The sequence below is a fragment of the Saimiri boliviensis genome, chromosome 12 (genome assembly GCF_048565385.1).
Source record: "Saimiri boliviensis isolate mSaiBol1 chromosome 12, mSaiBol1.pri, whole genome shotgun sequence".
Lineage (NCBI taxonomy): Eukaryota > Metazoa > Chordata > Mammalia > Primates > Cebidae > Saimiri > Saimiri boliviensis.
The window spans coordinates 73,786,989-73,809,862 of NC_133460.1; the positions used below are offsets into that span (position 1 = coordinate 73,786,989).

Genomic DNA, 22,874 nt, shown 5'->3' on the forward strand with positions numbered 1-22,874 from the left:
TGTTATTTTTTAAATATCCCATGTATTCTCAAATTCTTCCTCTTTACAGAACCCAAGTGCAGCTCCCACCTTAGGTAACGATGTGATTCTACCCTTTGCCTGAGAAACATATCCATCCTAATTGTCATGTGCTCAACTGGACCACTAGAGGAAGCCATCCTGTAACGAATGAGGTCAACCTAACAAGTGCTGTCAGTCTGGTATTGATCGGAGGCCAACACTGGAAGTTACCAGTAGCATATTTCAGATTTATTAAAAAACACATAGATAATGAGTCAGAGCATTGGCTAGGAATGATTTGGAAAAGAACTGAAGGCATGATTCCACAGAACATTCACAGTTGTGTGCTAGAGACAGAGAGAAGCAGGGAAGTGTTTTAGAAGCATTTGCGGTGGACAATGGAAGGCCCGGCTTCATCATATTCCTGTTTGCTGATCCACATCTGCTGGAAGGTGGACAGAGAGGCCAGGATGGAGCCACCGATCCAGACAGAGTATTTGCGCTCCGGAGGGGCAATGATCTGTCAGTCAAGATGAAAAAGAAGGGTCATTAGTGTCATCATTAGCGCAGTGGTGAGTGTGGTAGGACAGAGCCTGGGTGTTCTACCACGGCAGTAGTTTCTTGTTCAGCAAGGACATGGGCTTGTCTGTTAAGATGGCAATTGTGTCCTAATTGTGTCATGTTCTTGGCAGGACCGCCAGAGGGAGCTAGGGATTTAGAAATGCTTCAGTAAGCACTTTGGTTTTTCTCATCTGTAACTCCTCGACCACATTATTGAGCGAACTGAGAGTTGGCCCCAAATCCAGCCATGGCCCCCACTTAAGAGCCCTGGCAATGCTTCTGATTTCCATGAGCTCTGCCTCAGAGTTCAACACCACACACTTTCTGTAGAAATAAACCCTAGCCTATTCAAAAAAGAAGATTTTGTTTTGTTTTGTTTCGTTTTGAGACAGTCTCGCTGTCACCAGGCTGGAGTGCAGTGGTACAATCTCAGCTCACTGCAACCTCCGTTTCCTGGGTTCAAGTGATTCTCCTGCCTCCGCCTCACGAGTATCTGGGACTACAGAAGTTTTAATTGTGCTAGGACTTAACTATACAAATATTTTTCCACATGGTGAAAAATTAACTATTACTCTCTGAAATTTCACCCAGATGCTCTGTTTAGCACTGGGGGGCTCAGGGTCCCCCGGTGGGGACATTCCCTTGCAATAGGTGCCTCATAAGCTGCACAGGTTGGCCTTTCTGAGTACACAGGCATGCTTGCATTTCTTAAATGAATGAATGGTTTAGGCACAGAGAACAGTGAAAACTGTGGTGAACCAGTTTAATCTTTATCTTCTGAGCTCTGCTTGGGCATTTACTTCTTAAGACAAAGTACTGATATTTACTGAGCACTTAACTATATGCCAAACACTATGCTAAGCATTTTACATGTATTATCTCATTTAATTCTCATAAACATCTTGAAGAATAAGTATTAATAAACAGAGGCTGAGACAGTTTAAGTAACATGGGTTACATCAGTGTCAGATCTAATGTTCACACCTGGGTTTTTCCAGGTGTTTTTTGTTTTGTTTTCATTTGGTTTAAAACTAACTTTTTATTCCGGGATAATTCTAGATTTTCAAAAAAGTTGCAAAGAATTTAATATAGTTTGGATGTCTCCTCCAAATCTCAGTTGAGATGTAATTCCTCAGTTGGAGGTGGGGCCTGGTGGGAGGTGTTTGGATCACAGGGGTGGATCTCTCATGAAATAGCTTAGCGCCCTCTCCTTGGTGATAAGCGAGCTCTCCTTCTGAGTTCACGCGAGATCTAGTCATTTCAAGCTGTGTGGCACCTTCTCCCCAGGCCTGCTGTCTCTGTTGTTCCTGCATTTGCCATGTGAGGTGCCTGCTTTTGCTTCGCCTTCCACCGTGATTCTAAGTTTTCTGAGACTGAGGCCGCCCCAGAAGCTGATGCTAGAGCTATGCTTCCTGTACAGCCTGCAGAACTGTGAGCCAATTAAATCTCTTTTCTTTGTAAATTACTTAAGTCTTAGGTATTTCCTTCCAGCAATGCAAGAACAACCTATTACAAATTATGTGGGAGTTCCCATAGGTCCCTCATCCAGTTTCATTTTTGCCTAATGTTACAGTCTTCTTGTCCTGGTTTTTCCTTGTTCTCTATACAATCTTACTACCTCGGGGCCCAAAGGTTCACATTCACTTCTATTTAAGAAGCCACGTTTGGAGAACTAGGAACTGCCCAAGTCTCGCAATAGCCTCTCTCTGAAATCAACCCTCAGCCAGATTAACTCTGTAGTCAGCCCACCTGCTGGCTTCATTTGCCTCTCTGGTGTGAGAGTCAGAGCGGGTAAGAGCTGATCAGAACAGCATCTGAGAAACACAAACTCTGTTGGAAAACAGTCTTTCTTCTCTCACCCTGAAGTCTTTTAAGGCAGGACTACCCAGAGCCTATCATGGAGAGGGAAAGTGCATGTTTTAGGCAGCACACTCTCTAATGTTAGCTGCATACCCCTTCTAAAAAATAGAAGGGAGTGCAAAGAGCAGACGATTTGTTAAAATATCCACACCTGTGAACTACAGTACACTTGCCCTCTGTCTGCTTTCTGTGATAGGAGTCAGAGGGCCCCAAGTGTGGCCTTCTTGCTTCAGAGAGTGATAATAGCCTTTGTGAGGTCACCAGCCACAGGTAAGTTTGCCTACAAAGAATTATCTCCGTTTTTGTTTTGTTTTGTTTTTTTGTAGCTGCTGAAAGTAGCTGATAGACAAGGATAAATATAGATCAAATTTTGTATAAAGTCACTCAATCTATCTTATGAACTGGATTGACTTACAGCCTGTAAAATAGTTGTGTCTACTACCTACCCCTAAAACCTGCAATTGCATCTCACCAAAATACAGTCTCTGAAGAGTTCTTGTCTGTGGTTATAGGGCTGACCCTGCTGGCGGCATTGCCACTGGGTCTGTCACTGAACAGTACCTTGATCTTCATGGTGCTGGGTGCTAGGGCTGTAATCTCCTTCTGCATTCTGTCGGCAATGCCAGGGTACATAGTGGTGCCTCCCGATAGGACATTGTTAGCATAGAGGTCCTTCCTGATATCAATATCACACTTCATGATGCTGTTGTAGGTGGTTTCGTGGATGCCTGCAGACTCCATCCCTGGAAAGAGACACAGGCCATGGTCCTTAAGTGGAAGGTAGAACCCAGGCTAGGCATGGAAGACCAGACTTGAGCGTCTGGATAGTCTTGCCCTGGACTGAGGCTGGGAAGACATAGTAATCTAGGAGCCACCTGTCTGAGAGACCAACGGGCTTTGTTATGCTCTGTGTCTTCCTGACTCTCTTCTAATGAGGGAGCCTTGCTATAGCATCCTGAGGTGCGGGCTACAACAGGGTATCAGGTATCACTGAGGTTTTTTTTGTTTGTTTGTTTGTTTGTTTTTTGAGACAGAGTCTTGCTCTGTTTCCCAGGTGGTGCAGTGGTGCAATCTCAGCTCACTGCAGCTTCTGCCCCCGGGGTTCCAGCAGTTCTCCTGCCTCAGCCTCCTGGGTAGCTGGGATTATAGGCACATGCCACCACACCTGGCTAATTTTTTTTTATCTTTAGTAGAGATGGGGTTTCTCCATCTTGGCCAGGCTGGTCTTGAACTCCCGACCTCAGCTGATCCACCTGCCTTGGCCTCCCAAAGTGCTGGGATCACAGGTGTGAGCCACCATGCCTGGCCTCACTGACTTTTTAATAGACTCACTACTTACTCTGTGTGGTTTAAATAAGGAGTGAAGCCTTCTGATTCCCTGCAAAGCTTCCACACTGAGACAGTGTTGCAGCCACTCTTCAGAGCTCTCCCAGGTCTGTTTGACAGCTACCTTACATCTGCCCCAACCCCCAAAGCTAATGGGGCTGGATTATCAGGAAAATGTTTTATCCTATTTAGGCAAAGGCTCACTTTTTCCCATCTTGTTAACATATTTTTTTTTGGTGGGGGGTCTGGACTTTTGTTAATTTCTGATGCAGGTGTTTTGAAAAAACCTCTAGGTGGCCCTTCATCTTCTGCAGTGCTGTGACATAATGATACCGTTAACAATAGCACTACCTGATTATTAATTACTAGTGATATCTGATCATTATTGAATGCTTGCTTTTGCCAGGCAGTGGGCTAAATGTTCTGTATTTATCTCGTGTAATTCTCACAGCCATCCTAGGACATAAGTAATATTACAGTCTCCACTTCATACATGAGGAGATCAGTTGGGGTGGTTAAGTGACTGTCCCAAGATCAAGACAACTAAGACTGAAACCCAGGCTCACCCCTCTCAGAGTCTGCCTCTGTAAACAACTATGGCAATCTGTCTCTCCAAGACAATGTGAATGTAGGAGCAGACTCACTCTGGGTGCTCGTCTGTTTTTCTCTCCTGCTAGCATTCCCAAATTTTCATCATCAGCACATCCTCCCTACTCTTCCACTGTCTCCAAAGCACAAGCGTTATTTAATTCTTTCATCATACACCAAGAATGCGTTGGGCTTAACTGTGACATAGATAGTGTTTTCTTAGAAATAAAACTTCTTTCCTGGACTCAGTATGTCTTCTCACCTTGAAAATGTGGCATTTTCCCTTTCTCTGGTTTAGAAATGCTTTTGGTCTTGGGGGAACTGTCACTTGCCTCCATGTGCTGGAGGCTGGCTTGATATGGGAGAGGACAGTGACTCCTCTTCCCAGGAAAAGAACATTTGTTGCCTACCGATGAAGGATGGCTGGAACAGGGTCTCTGGGCAGCGGAAGCGTTCGTTTCCGATGGTGATCACTTGTCCATCAGGCAGCTCGTAACTCTTCTCAAGGGAGGAGGAGGATGCAGCAGTGGCCATCTCATTTTCAAAGTCCAGAGCTACGTAACACAGTTTCTCCTTGATGTCCCGAACAATCTCACGCTCAGCTGTCAATCAGATACAGACATTGTGGCAAACATTAAGGTCTGCACAGGTGGAAAGATCCATCTGCCCTACTTCAGTCTCACCCTCAAGACTCCAAAATCCATGATGATAATGACGTAGTTAGGCCACCAGGGAACCACCTCTGTTCCTAGCACAGTGTCTCACACATTGTAGGCCCTCAGTATGCATTGTCTGGGGAATGCATAACAAGAATAAAATGAGCTAGCTAGAGAAAGGCACACAGTAGGGAATCCTTTTGTACCATAACTTTTTGTTGTTGTTTGCAGGACAACTACCCTCTTTATATATGTTATTTTATAACAGAGAGTTTATTTTCAGTTAACCAGGAAGTCTTATGCTGAATCAGCTTCTCAGGAGCCTCACAGTTTTCAGAAAGCCCAAGATCATGTTGCCCGGGGCAGTAGACAGCAGCTCCAACCTCTGGCACATTTCTCACCCTACAGAAAAAGGTGGTGCTGGCTCAGGACCAGGCTAGTCCAAAAGGTTTTAGTGATGCATACTGAAAGAGATATGGAGGAAGTAGGCAGGCAGAGACCTTTCAGATTTCTGCTCTCTGAAGTTCTAGGCCCTTAGTTATATCTGAGGCTCTGGGAACCTTTTAGAGGTATCTTGGGATTCTTTGTAGGGAGCACAGGAGAAATGCAATTATTCAACTTCATATTGCAAGTGGGAACTTTAACACTGGCAGGACTCAAGCTTGGAGATTAAGCCTCAAATTTGGAGCATAAAATAAGCCTCAGGTATGTTCAGAAACCTAAACATTTGGACAATACCAAATTGCTGAGGGGAGGGCAGGTAGCTGAAGCCACCAACACTGAGGACATACTGTGTTTCTGGCAATGCCTGACACTTTCCTCTAGTGAGGGAGGACTGGGTGTACTGTCTTAGAATCTGAATACACATGTGTCACTGTGTTAGCTATTAATATGTATCATTGTTAATAGCTAACAATTATTGAATGCTTACTCTGTGCCAAGTATTCCACATGCATTCTCTCATTTAATATTCATAACAATCACGTGATTACAGGATCTATTATTATCCCCATTTTACAAATAAAGAGACTATGATCGGTTAACTTGTCCAAGCTCACAGAGCTACTGAGTAGCAGAGTTGGGACTCAGGTCCTGTCATGGTGTCTCCTGCCAATCACCATGCCATGCAACCTTCAGTCTCTGCACAATCTTCTTCTATTTTTTAAGGGAGGGAATTTAAAAATGGTCAAGTATACAACACTGACTAATGCATAACACTAGGTGTCTGTAAGTGTTCTCCTCGAGGAAATGGTGTAATCATTTTGCAATTTCACATAGCAAAGAAAGATGTGCTTTGCTGTGTGCGCTAGAGCCAGGCCTTGCCATTTGCAAATCTTCATCCCATCATCTCCTTGTTTAGTGAGGATGGTCCTGGAAGTTCCTGAGCAACACACTGCTCCCCTCTCCCCTGTGTCTCCCACAGGCCTCACCGGTAGTAACGAAGGAATAGCCACGCTCAGTCAGGATCTTCATGAGGTAGTCAGTGAGATCTCGGCCAGCCAGATCCAGACGCATGATGGCATGGGGCAAGGCATAGCCCTCATAGATGGGGACATTGTGGGTGACACCATCTCCAGAGTCCAGCACGATGCCTGGGAGGCAATTGGGTATGACAGGAGTCACTACAGCAGCTGGCATGTGGTTACTTGCTGGTCAAGTAGAGGGAAGCCTTCAGGGAGGGGGATTTTCTGAGCCTCTTATTTGAAAAGAGAAAAGAGGGCATGTGTTGGGAGAGGCGAGGTGGGACGGGGCTCGGGGAAGATGAATAAAAGGGAAGAACAGGAAGAGGAAAACAGTAGAAAAAGTTCAGCTAGAAGTAAGAGGTTAAGGGCTTATTTTGAACACAAGAAGATCTTTTAGGGCTGGGTTCAGCCCTGTCAATTCTAACTCAGCCCCAGTCATCACCCCCACATTTTTATGACCATACAATCACATCTCTGGACGTGCACTCCGACAAGCTTCCTGTCCCTCCCAGCCACCTACCGGTTGTGCGTCCAGAGGCGTAGAGGGACAGCACCGCCTGGATAGCCACATACATGGCTGGGACATTGAAAGTCTCAAACATAATCTGCAAAGCAATCCAAAGAGCTGAGTAAGTGAAGGTGCCCATCTGACAAAGAATGGTCAGGAGAGCACACCTGGTTGATGGATGCAGAGGGGCCTGACCCGTTCTGGGCAGAGGAGGCCAAAGTAAGAAGGATCAGAGCATCCCTGGTCACGTAAAGAGGAGAAATGAAGGTGTGAATGGGGAGCCATGACATTAGTGGCCTGGCAGGGTGGGGAGCAGAAGAAGCAGTGTGCACACAGGCTTGGCCAAGGTAAAGGAATGTCTAGCTTCTGGCTCTGATTCTAGCTTTGACTAATAGTCACCAAAGTAACAGTTGACTAATAGTGGCTTCATTCCAGGTCCCTTAACTGTACACAGAGGAGGAGTTTGGACTAAATGGGCTCTCCAGCTTTTTCAGTGTAGACAGCCTAGGGTTTGTTAATTATATCAAGGCCAGAAGAAAAAGAAAAGATAACATCCAGATTTTGATTTCTCTGATATAAACAAAGAGATCTTTAAACTCTGAAGCTCAGACTGACTGGGATTAGCCCCATTTCTGTGATTTGCCTGAAGTTCCATTTACTCTGTTCCAATTTTTTATATAGTGTGGGTCAGTGCTGACTCTAGAATCTGAGGCCATTCTGACTGCAGTGGAAGAGGCCTTGAATCCTGGAAGACAGGAACTGCCCACTGGTAACAGAGGACCACACAGAATGCCCCAGTTCATGTGGTCCAGGGACAAGATTAGAACTCAAGCCCCTCCAGGTCACTGGTGAGCAGTTCGTGCATCAGGAGATGTCCAGGGGTCTTCATTTCTCCATCTCTAAGACCTTTCCTGCTCTGTTACCCAGAATGTCTGACATCGTTTGCTAGCGAGCCATAATTTCCAACCTTTTCTTGTTTTTTGCCTTCACACCATTCTCAGGAGCAGTAAGTCATCAGAAGCAACAACGCTTGCTACATGCAGTGATTCCCAGGCACACAGATGTTCCCCTGTGGAGAACACGTGCTAGTGTGTTGGTACAAGCACCAGGAGCTACTCTGAGGGAAAGGCCTTGCAGTTATTTACATTTATGATTCTCCAATGCTGGAAGATCATGGATCAATCCCAGGCTCTGCCAGTTCTAGCTGTGTGACCCTGGAAGAATCACTTAATGTATCTGAGCCTTGATTTCTTCATTTATGTAATCAGTATAATCATAGTTCCTGCTTCACATTGCTAGAACTTAAAGAGACAATGAATGTAAAATGCTGAGCCTAGTACTTGACCACAGCAAGTATAGAATTGACATTAGATGTTGTTATTTAATAGCTCATCCAAACTAGAAAACTTCTCTGTCTGGTGGACTGGATGGGATTCTAACTAAGGTCTTGAGCTTCAGACAAGTAACAATAATGACAATGATTATTATTATTTGTTGGGTGTTTCTTAGGCACTATGTGACACATCTGTCATTTCACCTCATTAATGTTCACATCAATCCTTCGAAAAATGATACTATTAATATTATTCCCAACTTATAAACAAAGAAACTGAGGCTCTGGGAAATTAACTGGGTTCTTTAAGGTCACACAGCTAATAAGACATATCCTAGATATGCCTGACTCCAGAACCCAAATTCCTATTGTTATGTGATGCTACATTTTGAAGTGACTTCTCCTTAGACATTTTAACTTAAACATAGCCCCTTTTCAATGAAATCTTTTAAATTTCCTATTGCTTTTGGAGGCAAAGGGCTGGTCCCTGCAGGAAGGCTGCAAGTACCATCAAGCTGTTCCTGTTCTTTGGAATCCCTGAGTTCACTGAAGGTTGTTAGTCTGTTGGTGGACTGCTGGCTCCGGCCTTCTCTCTGCTGCCCTGCATAGCTTCTTTCTAACAGAATATTCCCCAGATCCCAAAGTGTTGAGTGCTGGGGTACTTACCTGGGTCATTTTCTCCCGGTTGGCCTTGGGGTTCAGGGGTGCCTCTGTGAGCAGAGTTGGATGCTCTTCAGGAGCAACACGAAGCTCATTGTAGAAAGAGTGGTGCCAGATCTAGTGAGTTGGGGAACAGAGGAGAATCACAATGATGTGCTATCGTGAGGCCCTGCATTTCCCAAAAAGAGACCAGAAGCTACCTGAAACCAAGACCAAAGGAAATGCTACAAGTATTCATCATGTGTCCATGGTTTTATAGATGCAGAGACTGAAGCTCAAAGTATGTAAGTACCTTCCTGAAGCAGTCACATCTAGTAAGTGAGCAGAATCCCTAACCCAGATCTGTGAGGCAGGATAGTACAGTAGTTAAGGGCACAAATCTTGGCCCAACTTGGCTATTTCGTGGATGTATGAGCTTAGGCAAGTTTTTAACCCTTCTCAGCTCCAGTCTCATGATTGGTAATAGGAAGATGAAAATACTTAGTGTGTACTTCATTGGATCTTTGTGCAAATAAATAAGGTAACCCTCAAGTTATTGTTTAGCCCAGTGCCTGGCCAAGAATCAATGTTATTATCATTCAACTCTATTTTCTTCGTTTTCTCTTTCCATTTTAGTTAATGTTCATGGGAAAATGATTTAATTTTGTAAATAAAAAGACAAATGAATGCATACATGAATAAATGAAGCCTACTTGAAAACCTAATTACCACTTTTAATGCTTCTAGAGAAGCTGCCCTTTGTAATGTACATGGAGAAGAGAACTGAGCTCCTTGCCTCTTGCCTCCATGAGAGTCAGGATGAAAAAGGCTTGCTCTCTCAGCACACTTTGGATCTTCCACTCCCAGTCAGACATTTGGCCTTAGGTATTTCCAAAAGGCCCATTCCTGTGTATAGTGTATCTATGCGAAGGTACTTTGGACATAGCTACATCTGCTTTATGCTTGGGCATTCTCTTTAATTCCTGGATGCCAAAAAGAACAAACCATTGCAAAAAGGACTAAATTAATTAATCTTTAAAAGCATGCAAATTCTCCACCAAAGCCAGGAATATGACATTCATCCAAAACTAAAACAGAGCAAAACAAGAACGCTGGTAAAAGCTTATAAATTAGCAAAAACCAGATTCGCTTTAAAGACTATCTTATTCCAGTTTCTCTTGTTTTGGATTTGTGGTTTCTAGAAAGGAAATGAAACTTCTAAAAGTTTTGTTTCTTTGGCGGAGTGAAAGTAGCAGAATGCTTCAGAAATCCTGCCGGTCACAATACGCCCCCTTCTCCTCCTCTCTCTCTTCCTCTTGACCCCCATCAGAAGGTACTTTAAATTTAAATTTTAGAAATAAGGAACTTTTTTTGTTCCAATAGTCTCTCCCTAGGAGGATACATTCTAAGATGCTGTCAGCCCCATGGAGAAATTCTAAAAGAGTATTTTCCTACTGATTTTAATATTTTTTTCTCTGTGCAAACTGGGAAATCTTACCAAATCTAGAATCCTCAATTAAGCAAATCTACTGATATGTAATTTTTATAGAAAGATAGAGGTTGAAGCATTACTACTGATAAATTCTAGTAAGATTATGTATTTTTCTTTTGTGTGTGTGTATGTGTGTGTAGTAGTGAGCTGATAGATAAATAAAAGGCTGGATGTTGTGATTCTGATATATCTTACTACAATTAACATTTTTTTGTGTCACTTTCTCATTATTTTTTCTGTTTTTCTCTCATCACTGGTATCTGTAATGTTTAATGACCAAACATCAAATTCTTAGAATTTAGCTCTTCTTTTCATTAGCTCTTTTATAAGTGTCTGGGAGATAAGGCCTCATTTCATGCAACACAGAGAAATAATTTTTAAAATATTTATTGTATAGCTTTTTACAGTGGCTATTGTGTTTTAATGTGTGGAAAGGCATTCAGAAATGTATCAAATCTGCAATGCTACAGTCCTGTTTACTGTAGTGAAAACTAAAACACTTTTAATTTAGATGTTTAGAACGAGTTAATGAAAACCTTTCAAGAATAGGCTAATTAGGGCTATTCCCATCATTTCAACTCTTCTTTAGCTGTATTGCACTGGAAGGGATAGCCATGCAGCCCCTGATGAGAACGAAAGGAAGGTTATTCTCTGAGCTGCTGCTCATGTACTGCTTGTCCTAGAAAGATAACTGAGTTGACCTGAGCAACAGATGATTAATTCCCTGCAGTGGCAAAGGGCTACTCTTCTAATCTACAGAACTGTCATCCTCTAATTAGTTAACAAACCCTAATAGGCAAAGGCATTATTATTCTTTTTTTAGAGAAAGAGACTTACTTAGTTGCCCAGGCTGGAGTGCAGTTTATGATCAGCTCACTGCAGCTGCAAACTCCTGGGCTCAAATGATCCTACCACCTCAGCCTCCTGAGTAGCTGGGACTACAGTGGCATGCCACCACATACTGTTAATTAAACTTTTTATTTTATTTTATTTTATTTTATTTTATTTTATTTTATTTTATTTTATTTTATTTTTTTGAGAGACAGGGTTTTGCTATGTTGCCCAGGCTAGTCTCAAACTCCTGAGCCAAGTGATCCTCCCACCTTGGCCCCCCAAAGTGTTATTACAGATGTAAACAACCATGCCTGACAAGGGATTTTTTTTTTTTTTTTTGGTAAAGATTCATTTCAGGATTTTTTTTTCAATGGGTAATAACCCAGAATGAACATTAACAAGTAAAAGTACAGTTGAGCAATGTGAGCCAGTTATTTCCCCCAGCAGAAGTGTGGAAGTTTGTGTCAGAGAACACAGGGAGTAGTACACATCCTGAGGGCCCAAGCTGCAGCAAACCTCCCATACCTTTTCCATGTCATCCCAGTTGGTGATGATGCCGTGTTCTATCGGGTATTTCAGGGTCAGGATTCCTCTTTTGCTCTGTGCTTCATCACCCACGTAGCTGTCTTTTTGTCCCATTCCCACCATCACCCCCTAAAAAGGTTCAACACATTATGAGTTGGCATCTCCCAAAACTTGTGAATTGATTACAGTCAAGCCACGAAGTTTAAATCATTGAGATGGAAAGTTCCTCTTCTGATTATTAGTAACAATAAACATATTGAGTCTCATTGTCACTATGCCCTTAAGCAATGTTCTGTAGTTGATTGGAAAAAGACCTGAATTGCCTCCAAGGGGGAAAGTCAACTTTATATTTTTTATCTCTTATGTTCCTTGATGAGCTTTTATAGGGCAGAGATCACGTCTGTCTTGTTCATCACTATAGCAAATTGCATGGCACATATTTTGCACTCGATGATTATTTGTTGAAAGAATGTATACAGTTTTACATGTTTGTTAAATGGCATTTTGTATCTTATAAATCCTTTAAGCTATACTTTTAAAGTTATTACCTACCCAAAAGAATATGAGTATCATTTTCTAACTATTACAAGTGAAAGCATTGCATCTACAAATAACCACTTGAGGCTTGATTTCTAATGGATAAATTCATACCAATCAACTGTGAAGACATTTGCTTAAACTAGTCAGCTGCATTTTCAAAAAATCATTAAGATGAAGGTTTTAAAAAATTATTGTTACTAGATTTTAAATCACACTGGAGTAGCTGTTTTAGAGCTACAGCCATGGCTACTGTAGATCCATAAAATAATGGCTTGTGCAGAATATCTCCACTGCATAAAGATCAACAAATTCAGAAAGACTGCATTCATTGGGAGAGGTTTCCATTATTTATTCTTGTGAATGTATCCCAGACTGAGAGGCATAAACATCCATCAGATAGCCTCAATGCACAAAATACACTTTGGATGTGGAGGAGAATTTCTGAGATGCAATTACTGAGTTTTACCATATGACTGTCACCAATACTTTGTTTACACATAATACGTAAAATTACCATGTGCCTCCCCAAATATATTTTGTTGACAGCTAATATTATATAAAATTGCATTTGGTATTAATGCTTGGTTTCATCTAACATCAAGCTCTGTTTGGCTAAGTGACCTGGGCTTTTATTTTAGTTTCTTTCCAAAGAGTAGTTTTGGTATACATCAGGATAATGTATATGCATTTCTGATAGTGATTAGATGATTTTGGTGATGATGATGATGACTATATTTAGATAAAAAGGACACATGAAAAAGAGGCAGACTTTGTATCCAATAGACAGCCATCAGATAATCTGTCTACATTGTATGTGAAATTGGCATTTACTCTGGACCTTAATCATCAGAGGTATATTTTTACAAGGTTATATAGCTACTAGGCAGAAAAAGATAGACAATCAGTGGATACACATGGACACAGAGGAACCTAATCTATAGCCATATTCTGTTCCAATCATAATTTTCCTTACCTGATGTCTGGGACGTCCCACGATGGATGGGAAAACAGCCCTGGGAGCATCATCCCCAGCAAAGCCGGCCTTGCAGAGCCCAGAGCCATTGTCACACACCAAGGCAGTGCTGTCCTCTTCTTCACACATAGCTGGAGCTGCTTCACAGGATTCTACAGAAAACAGGGAAGAAGCAGTCTCAGCTGTAACTGCACATTTGTGGCACTTACCTGCCAACTTCCAGCTCCAAGGCTGGGTTTGGGGCCCTTCCTCTGTTCTCCTAGTGCTCTCTGCTGACCCTTATCTAATATAGCATGTATCTGGAAGTACTTCAGTTAGACTGTAAGCTTTCAGTAAGGTGAAACTCTGACTTCCATGTTTATACAACCTTAGTGTAGTAGCCGGCATATCATGTGTTCTCATGAGCACTTTAGAGGTGGACTGAGCCAGTGAATGAATTAACAAACTGCAGAGCGCAGACAGGAATTCCAGACTCTGAGACTAGTTCTTTGCAGAGACAAGTTGCCTACCTTATGTTAAAGAAGCATCAAGATTGTCCTGTCTGTATCAACCCAAATGCACATTTTTCTAGATAAGCTATACATTTTTGAAATTTTTTTCAAAGCTAGACTTTTGAGGGAGAGGCAGCATGTGAAAATTTAGAAATGTTAAAATGGTAAAGTGTTTAATGGAAATGTTTAAAGAAAAAATCTTTTTTGAATCATGAGGACTTTCATTTTACCTCAGAGAAGCTTTGAAATAGTCAAAATTTTCTGAGAAGGTGCTTTAAATTTTAGGGCCGCTGTTTATACAAGTTACTGTTAAGCTAAAAGTCCAACAAGTGAGGGTGAGCCTGATGGATTATATATCATATGGTAGACTACTGCCATTAAAAAGGTTGAGTAAAAGGATAAGCAAAAGGTAGTTTTTATGAAAGAGTAATAGGTTAGAGAAAGTAACATTGTACATCCTGTTAAAATATACTGTTATATATTACAAAAAGATTAATCATATTTACCAGGATGTTAACTGGGGTTATTTTGAAGTGGTGGGTTTTGTAGGTGTTTTTATTTATCTTCCCTTGGTTCTGTCATATTTTTTAAAATTTCTAAACTGAATGTGTATTTCTTTGGTAATAAAATTTTAAATAACCCACTTTATACTTGGATACTTTCATAAAATTAGAAAGGCTGGAGCAGAACATCAACTTACAAGTTTGAGAAATGGAAGGCACATTAGAGGACATTTTCATCCAATGCTCTCTCATTTTCACAAATAAGAAAATACAGAAGCGATTGCTCAAGGGCACACAGGGCATTGGAGATTGAGCTCTAGCCACATATCAGCCACATATCGGCTACCCCTTGGCTTCCAGTTCAAGATCTCTTCCACTTTTCTAATCACAGTTATTAGGTGGAAGTGTTCCATTAAGAGATGGACACCCAGAATTCTCTGCCTGGCATCGAGATCTCAGTTAGGATTTCAAATGGAGAAAATGTCTTCTTTTAAATAGGTGAACTGATTGCGCATCCAAATCCATATTTTAAAAAAGGCAGTTCTTTTAAGGAAAATTCTGAGAAACTTTATTAGTGAAATAAAATAGCTATCACGGAGTTGGAGTTCTGCCAGAACATTCCCACAGAATCAAAGCTGTGTCTTGCCAGAGGCCTAGAACTTCCTTAGCAGTGCTTCATGTAAAATAACCCTTTGCAAAGAACATAAAACTAAACTGAGATATGTTTAAAGTCAAGGCATGTAATATTATCTTCAACTGACAAGGAAATAAAGGCTTAGGAGGTAAAGTGACTTGTCCAAGAGCCTTGAACTGATGCATTTAGGACAGCGGCAATTTCAGATCACAGTGATTACGAGTTCAGGCTCTGAAGTCAGAAGATTGCCTGGATTTGAGTCCAGGCTCCAACACTTAGAAACTGTGATTTTACTTATTTAGCATCTCTAAACCACAATTTCCTTACTATAAACAGTAATGATCTCAGGACATACCTCAAGGAGTTCTTATGGAGATTGCATTTTTTAAAGTGTTTAATTTATAGCCACAGAGATGCTATACGTTCTTAATACATTCTAATTTTATCATCATTATTATGACTATCACTACATGATTATTTTCATTATCCAGATCTTTTTGTTTCTAACCTTTGCTTCCTTTCCATACTGCTCCAGGCTTAGAATAAAAATACTCAACGTGTGGATTCCACTTGCAAGAATGGAAATGGGACTTACAAATGGCTTGCCCTTTCCTTTCCCACCTTTCTTTTCCCTTTCCAGATGCTGAATTATGTTTGGCATTTGTGTGATTTGGCTTCCCTTATAGCAGATTAAGAAGCTTTAGAAGAGAGACTAGAACTATATAGTAGACAAAAGGGAAGAAGCCTAAGAGCCTGGGTTATCTGTCAGAAGCAGCCAGCCCCAGGGGATAAGCAAGCACTCTATCGATGTGCTAAGTGCACTTTCTAAACCAAAAGTAAGGGCTGAAAATAGGATAAAACATTTCAAAAAAGGATGGTCTATGAAAATGGGAAGGTATGATTATAATGAATGCAGTGATTTTTTAAATAACCATTTTGTAGGGCAGTGATGGCTTGGGAGGAAGGGTTGACTATATTCAGAAAAAGTAGGCTGACCCTCAGCATCAGCAAGAATGCAGAAAAATAAATCTCAAAGTTCAGCAAATGTGTTTTTTTAACTTGGCAAGAAAAAAAAGAAAAGAAAAGAAAAATGGAAAGAAAATCCAGGAAGAATGTTATAATCTCCAAAAGGAGCACTGTTACTGAAGAAGTCACGGTGTCCCTGGAAATAGTCAGCTCAGTGGTTTACAGCTGTGCTCTAACCTGAATGAGCAGCTGGATTTGGAGCAAAGCATTTCCTAATTAGGTAAAACACGCTGTGTCTGCTTTTGGAACTGCACCCGGGTCAGGGGGTTTGCTCCAACTGACTAGAGTGCATCTTGTGCCAAAAATGAGTCGTTGGTGGGAGGGGGAAGAACATTACAGTTCCCAGCTCACTGGCCTTGAAATGCAAACCATATTTAGTCATGAATCACAAAATGCTAGGAAAGCCTCAGCACGAAAACTCCAGTCTGGGCTGAAGCTGCCAAGCCTTGATTTACAGTGAGGTTCAGCCTGGAGTGGCAGAGCTGGCTCCACAGTCACTCTTGCCTCACCAGACTGAGGGGAGCGTTAAGCTGAGAGAAATCCAAACCAGATACTGTGCCGGGAGGTACACACAGCTGTCAGATGCAAGCTCTGTTCCCTCCCTCTTTCTTTGCAGAGAAAAACTCAGTTGGTCACCTGCTGTGCTCTGCTGCAAATGACCAGTGTTGCAGATCTGAATATGTAAGGTCACGCATACACATTTCCAACAAAAAGGAGATGTACATTTCCAGCAAAAGACACTACCAGTTAGAGCCAGGGAAACCCAGAAGTGAATACACATATTCAGCACAAAGACTAGGCAACTTTTCTCTCTTCACTTCTAAAATCCACTTCCAGACATCTTAGCTGCACCAAAAATACAGCTCAGTGAAAAAGATTCCTACACCAAATCAGAACCAAAAACAAATCTCAGAGTTTCCAGTGCCTAAATGTAAATGAATGTATAACTTACTGCACAGAGCTAGCCTGCATACCTGTATTGTGCTGCAAGATCTGGGCTGTTGGTTTAGTATGAACATTTTACAGGTGACATGCATTAATAAAATTCCCATATTCTTCTGTACTCCCTCCATCAAACCAAACTACATATTAGCTTTGTCTTTAATGTTAGATCATTAAAGCCAAAAGCTATAATCATTTTAGTAGTACAATCTTCATTCAGAAATACCAGTGCGTGAACCCAGCCAAATCCCTGCAGATGATGTCTTCTTATACTGGGTAGTTAAAAGAGCCACTGTAATCAATAAGTCACATCCCTGGGCTGGCGCCACTTACCCTGACAGTGCTTGGCTGGGCTTCTCCGTGCTGGGTGGTGTTCAGGGAAGCTGAATGCTGAAGGGTTATATAGCCCCTTGGCCTGCTCTCCTCCCACTTGCTTCCCAAACAAGGAACAAAGACAGACTTGAGCCTGTCGTTCAGTCTAACACAACCATATAGGGACCTCAGCTCAAAACTCTCTAATCTGGGTGGCCGGAGGCCTGGGTCTCTTCCACTGCATTCCACTGCTCTTCTCATGAAATGGGAGGCAGCTCAGCTGCCTGTGGGAGACAAACACGCCAAGCCTTCAGAACAACTGCAGAAATGCCCAGAGATACTGAGCTAGGGTAATGGGCAGATGCAGGCATGGTTTGCACATTCCACGGAGGATGCCAGCTTGCTGTCATGCTGGCATTTCAGGCCATTTCCTAACAAACTGAGAACAGAAAGGGGGAGAAAGGGGTTGTCTCTGCCTAGCACGGACTTTAAAAAACTCTTCTACCATGGTAGCATGCAAGGAAGAAAGATATTACTTCAGTCATCTATAAATACATGGAGGGGTGGTGATTTTATGGTAGTCATACTGTATAAATCAAGTTCTTGAGGGATGTGAGTGGAAATAAGAATTGAAGTATAGAGTCATTGACAGGCCTATGTTTTACAAAGAGAAATTTGGTTGTTAGCATTACTATAATTACATTCATTTTTTTTTTGGTGCATTAGCTTTGTCTATTAATTTGTCATTGAGCAATTTAGCAGCATAAGTAGGGACCATCCTTTGATGAGAGAGACTACCCAGCAGCCTGTCACAGAAGCACTTTGGGAAAGAAAGGAGATTGTTCAAAGGAAGCCTCTCTAGCCCTCCTGTTTCCCCACTAACCTACCTTACAAGAAGTAGAGAAATCAGGTGATATGGTTTGGTTCTACTTCCCCACCCAAATCTCATCTCAAATTGTAATCTCCATAATCTCCATGTGTCAAGAGAAAGACCAGGTGGGAGGTGACTGGATCATGGGGACATTTTCTCCCATACTGTTCTCATGATAGCGAGTGAATTCTCACGAGATCTAGTGGTTTTACAAGGCAGTTTTGCCTGCTCTTGCTTGCTCTCTCTCGCCTGTCACCATGTAAGACACGCCTCTTCCACTTTTGCCATGATTGTAAATTTCTTGAGGCCTCCCCAGCCAAGCAGAACTGTGAGTAAATTAAACCTCTTTTCTTTATAAATTACCCAGCCGTGGGTATGTCTTTATAGCAGTGTGAAAATGGACTAAGATACCAGGTGCCCCTGTCATTTCTCAAAGATATGAGCCCTCATCTCAAGCACCAATGGATAGCTTCGATTATGTTACATTTGTCTACTCCCATCCTCCAAGCCAAGGTTCTCACTGAACTCATGAAATAAATATTTGTGTGGACACTATGAGTATTTCTGGACTGAGGACATGTGAGAAAAATCCCAGAATGAGTGGCTTTTATTTTACAGGCATGACCAGCTGTTCACTCATGTTACTATGTCAGATCTTTTTGATTTATGGTGCACACACATATACATATGTATCTTTGAAGAACTGCACTACCAATTATTAGAAAATTTTAAATAGCTTTAAGACTAAATAATAACAGGATTTCTGAATACTGCTCAGGATTTGTCTAGCTTTTACCAACCAGAAAACACAGTTTGAATGTTCAAATAAAATCTACACAGTACAATATAAAGTTAGGCCCTTGGGTTTAATCCATTAACTTTCATCACAGGAATCATGTGAAACAAACTTTCCGTATTTTCTTGAATAGGAGAGCAATTTAAGTAGAGGAAGGATCCCCCTTCCTCCTGCTTCTGACTGAAGCAGTGACGGTGTAGTCCTCCTTGGGATCTTTATGAAGTGACTGTTCATTTAAACACCAAAGAGAAGAGTTTTTGCATTCACCTTTATGATCCTTAGATCATTTCTTTCTTTATTATGGTAGTATATACCCAAAGCTCTGATAATAATTAGGCTATGATGAAATAAAGAGACATACTAGAAGATGACTTAAGGTTTAGCTTTTCTTTCGAGGTTTTTTCCCAAATAATCTATGACAATAACCAGAAAGGACTTGTAATTGCAAATAAATTTCTGAGCAAGTGATTAAATGATCTAAATGATCTAAACCATTGCCTGGGTTTGAGTTTTATAGTTTCACATCCCATTCAAGTCTCTTCAGTGAGAGAAACCAGCACTGTATGGGTATGAGTGTGTGTGCAAAGGTATCTCCAGTCAAGCAGCCAGATATTTCCTGGGGCCAGTAGCCATGTATCCAAGGAGTTACAGAACAGTTATGAAAACTGTAGTGTCCAGAAAAAAATAAGAAGGAAAGAAAGAAAAACAGTAGTGTCTGGTAACTTGGTTGCAGTTCAGGGACACTATAAAATAAATTCCAAGCTAAAGCACATATCCAAGAATCATCTCCAGACATGTTGTTCTGCAAACATTATGTACCATCTTGGTGAGATTATTTAGTTATAATTTATTGTAAATTCCTTGAACACTGGGGCAATTTTAACTCACTTTGGAGCCCAGAGCTAAGCAGGAGCTCCTTAATAATTGTCTAACAATTTCTTGATTTTTCTTTATTCCCAGCACTTTGGAGATTTAGATTAGGCCATATAAATACTGGCAAATATCCATATAATATTGATGTCTGGTAAGAAAAATGATTTTCTGCTGCTGCTGAAAAATTGGACTGTAGAAATTGTATTTCTTCTAGACTGATCACACTCATTGGCTATTTTGTTCAGTACATAAAATTCATTTTTCTGAGAAGACACAATGAGAGCAAGGCTCCCTTTCCATTTTCCATCTTTGGGATTCTCCAGGAGAGTCATAAACTAAGTTCTCCTAAGACAGCTCACGAAGACAGAGGTATGGAGCCTACACCAGCACAACAACCATCCCATTACATCTGCAGGGATTTGCCAGGCTCTGCTCTGTTCCTCATTTGAGCATAATTAATATTATTTATGGGAAATTTGATTGGATACTTTCTATGAGGGTGTAAAGGCTGATATTTCGGAGGTTTATTTTCATAATGTTTTCATTTATTTCAAAATGTGAGATCAGAGAGAAGGTACATGGTATATTCAACGTGAGAAGAACCATGCAACATGAGAACATGAGGAAGGAACACAGTGACAATTGACCCTCAGACCTTGACTTGTGCAAAGGCAAACATTTTGGATCAGTATACAGGGGTTATGATTCAGAGTTGAAATTCCAAACCTGTCATTTACTATCACTGTGTCCCCTCTGTGCCTTAGCTTTCTTATAAGAAAAATAGGGTTAACAGTCATGCCTTATCACAAGGTGGCAATGATATGAGGAGATATGAGGAGTTAACAGGTTAGAAGCACCTAGAACACTCCCTGGCCCATGGTGAGCACTATGTAATTATTAGCTATTATTACTGTCAGGTGCTCTGTGATGAGGAAGTTAGTTCTACAGGTGGGACAGACACTTTTTCAGCCAAGAAAAATGCAGAGGTAAGCTCTTACCCAGAAGACTGTGACACCCTGTGTTGGTTTCCTATCACTGCTCTAACAAATTATGACAAACTTACTGGCTTTGAACAACACAGATTTATTCTGTTACAGTTCTTGAGGTCAGAAGTCCAAAACAAGTCTTCACTGAGCTAAAATCAAGGCCTTCCTTCTGGAAGCTCTTGTAGGGGTCTATATCTTTGCCTTTTCTAGTCTCTAGAGTCCACTTGGTTTATGGCTGCTTCCTCTGTCTTCAAAGCCAGCAGCATAGCGTCTTCAAACTCTCTTTCTGGCACCAATCCTCCTGTCTTCCTCTTAGAAGCACCTTTGTGAATATATTGGGCCCTGATGGACAATCCAGGATAGTTCAACATAATCTCTCCATGTTAAGATTATTAATTTAATCGTATCTGCAAAGTCAACTTTTTGTGTGTAAGTTAACCTATCCACAGGTTTAGGGGATTAGTAGGTGAACATTTTGTAGGAAGGGTTCATTATTCCACCTGCTATATACCCCGATCTCACTACTCAATGTGTTTCCCATTGCATGTCAAGGCATTTATACCAGTTTCTCGGTTTCCAAAAAGGATTTCTACCAATGGTGTTGACATCCGACATACTTACTACACATAATAAATGCTACCTTGGCCTGTTTGTGCTGCCATAACCAAATAGCTGAGACTGGATGGTTTATTTAAAAACAAGATTATTTCTCACATTTCAGGAAACTGGGAAGTCTAAGATCAAGGTGCCAGCATCTTGTGAGGGCCTTCTTGCTCTGCCACCCCACAGTGGAAGAAGGGGTGAAACTGCTTCCACAAGTCCTATTTATAGTGCCATTATTCCATTCATGGAGGTGGAGCCCTTATGAATTAAACACCTCCATTAGGCCTCATCTCCCAACACTGTTGCACTAGGGATTAAGTTTCCAACACATGAATTTTGGGAGACATATTCAGGTCATACCAGACACCTAAGCCATGGTAACAAGTCTTATCTTACGAAAGGGATCAGAAAACTGTTAAGCTGTATGCCCATGATCCTGTAATGGCCAACTAGGAAAGTGGAAAAACTTGTATTACACTTTTATGTTTTTCAGAGTGTCTAGATAATGTAGTGTACTTATAAGATTCACAAAGCACCTTCAAGAGCTTTATTGTATTTTATTTTTATTTATGAAAACAAAATGCATGTCAGATTGCAGATTAGTACCTGTTAGATTTGGGAGGCAGAACAACTTTTGACACTCTTTTTGTCACCAAAACACAGCTTGAGAAATTACATTTAACCATGAAGAACAGAGAGCTTTAAAAGATGTTTTAAATTCCTGGAAAAGGAGAATAATACCTATTACTCCTTTGTCGACTGCATTTACATTTTTCCTGTCTCTCCTGCCTTATCTACCCCAACCCAGAACCAGTATGTGCCAAGATTGCCCAGTGATACGGAACAATGGGCTTTCCCATTAAAAAGCCAGACAAGCTCATAACTGAGGACTTTTGCTCACGCTGCTCCTCTGCCTGGAATAATATTTCCCCCGTTCACTCCTCTAACACCTTTCCTAATGCCATTTTCTCTTTTAGCATGCTCTATATATCCTCCTCAACTCAATTTAAGTGTCCCCTTCTCCTAGGAAGCACTCTCTGCCTTCTTCTACTTCTATCCACATCTACCCCCCTCAATTTCATAGCACTCACTATATTGCTTTATACTAATATGTCCAACTTTCATGCTAGACTATAATGTGTTTGAAGGCAAACTAAATTGATTTAATCTTTGCATTCCTGAAGCCTGGAGCATTCAGTAAATGTTTCTTGAACTGAACTAAATTAAGCACAGAAAATGCGTAGCAAATGGTCAAGGATATTCTGAAGAGAGGGCAAATAAAAATAAATCAATTAATAGTTATCAGACAATGCTATGAGCTATTTGCTCTACATATATAAACTCATTTAATCTTCACAGTAATCATAAGGAATTCTGTTTTTCCCATTTACGGATGAGGAAATGGAGGTTCAAATAAGCCAAATATCTCGCATGTCCCCAGAGCTGGTAAGTGGCAGAGCAGAGATTCAAACCCAGACCCATGTGACACTAGAGATTGAGTTCAAGCACATGCACAGAGGTATGGACAGTGACCTGTAT

The 22,874-nt window shown here is 41.2% G+C and overlaps 1 protein-coding gene across 1 annotated transcript; it reads right to left on the reverse strand.

Annotated features, from left to right (window-relative positions):
- Window positions 1-227: 227 nt before the first annotated feature.
- ACTA2 (actin alpha 2, smooth muscle) lies at window positions 228-17,327 on the reverse strand. The gene is made up of 9 exons (XM_003922422.4): window positions 17,228-17,327; window positions 13,299-13,450; window positions 11,786-11,914; window positions 8,962-9,072; window positions 6,975-7,059; window positions 6,422-6,583; window positions 4,746-4,937; window positions 2,983-3,164; window positions 228-520 (listed from the first exon to the last, which is right to left on the reverse strand). The coding sequence occupies exons 2-9, from the start codon at window positions 13,425-13,427 to the stop codon at window positions 377-379; spliced, it is 1,134 nt and encodes a 377-aa protein (XP_003922471.1). The 5' UTR covers window positions 13,428-13,450; window positions 17,228-17,327; the 3' UTR covers window positions 228-376.
- Window positions 17,328-22,874: the final 5,547 nt, after the last annotated feature.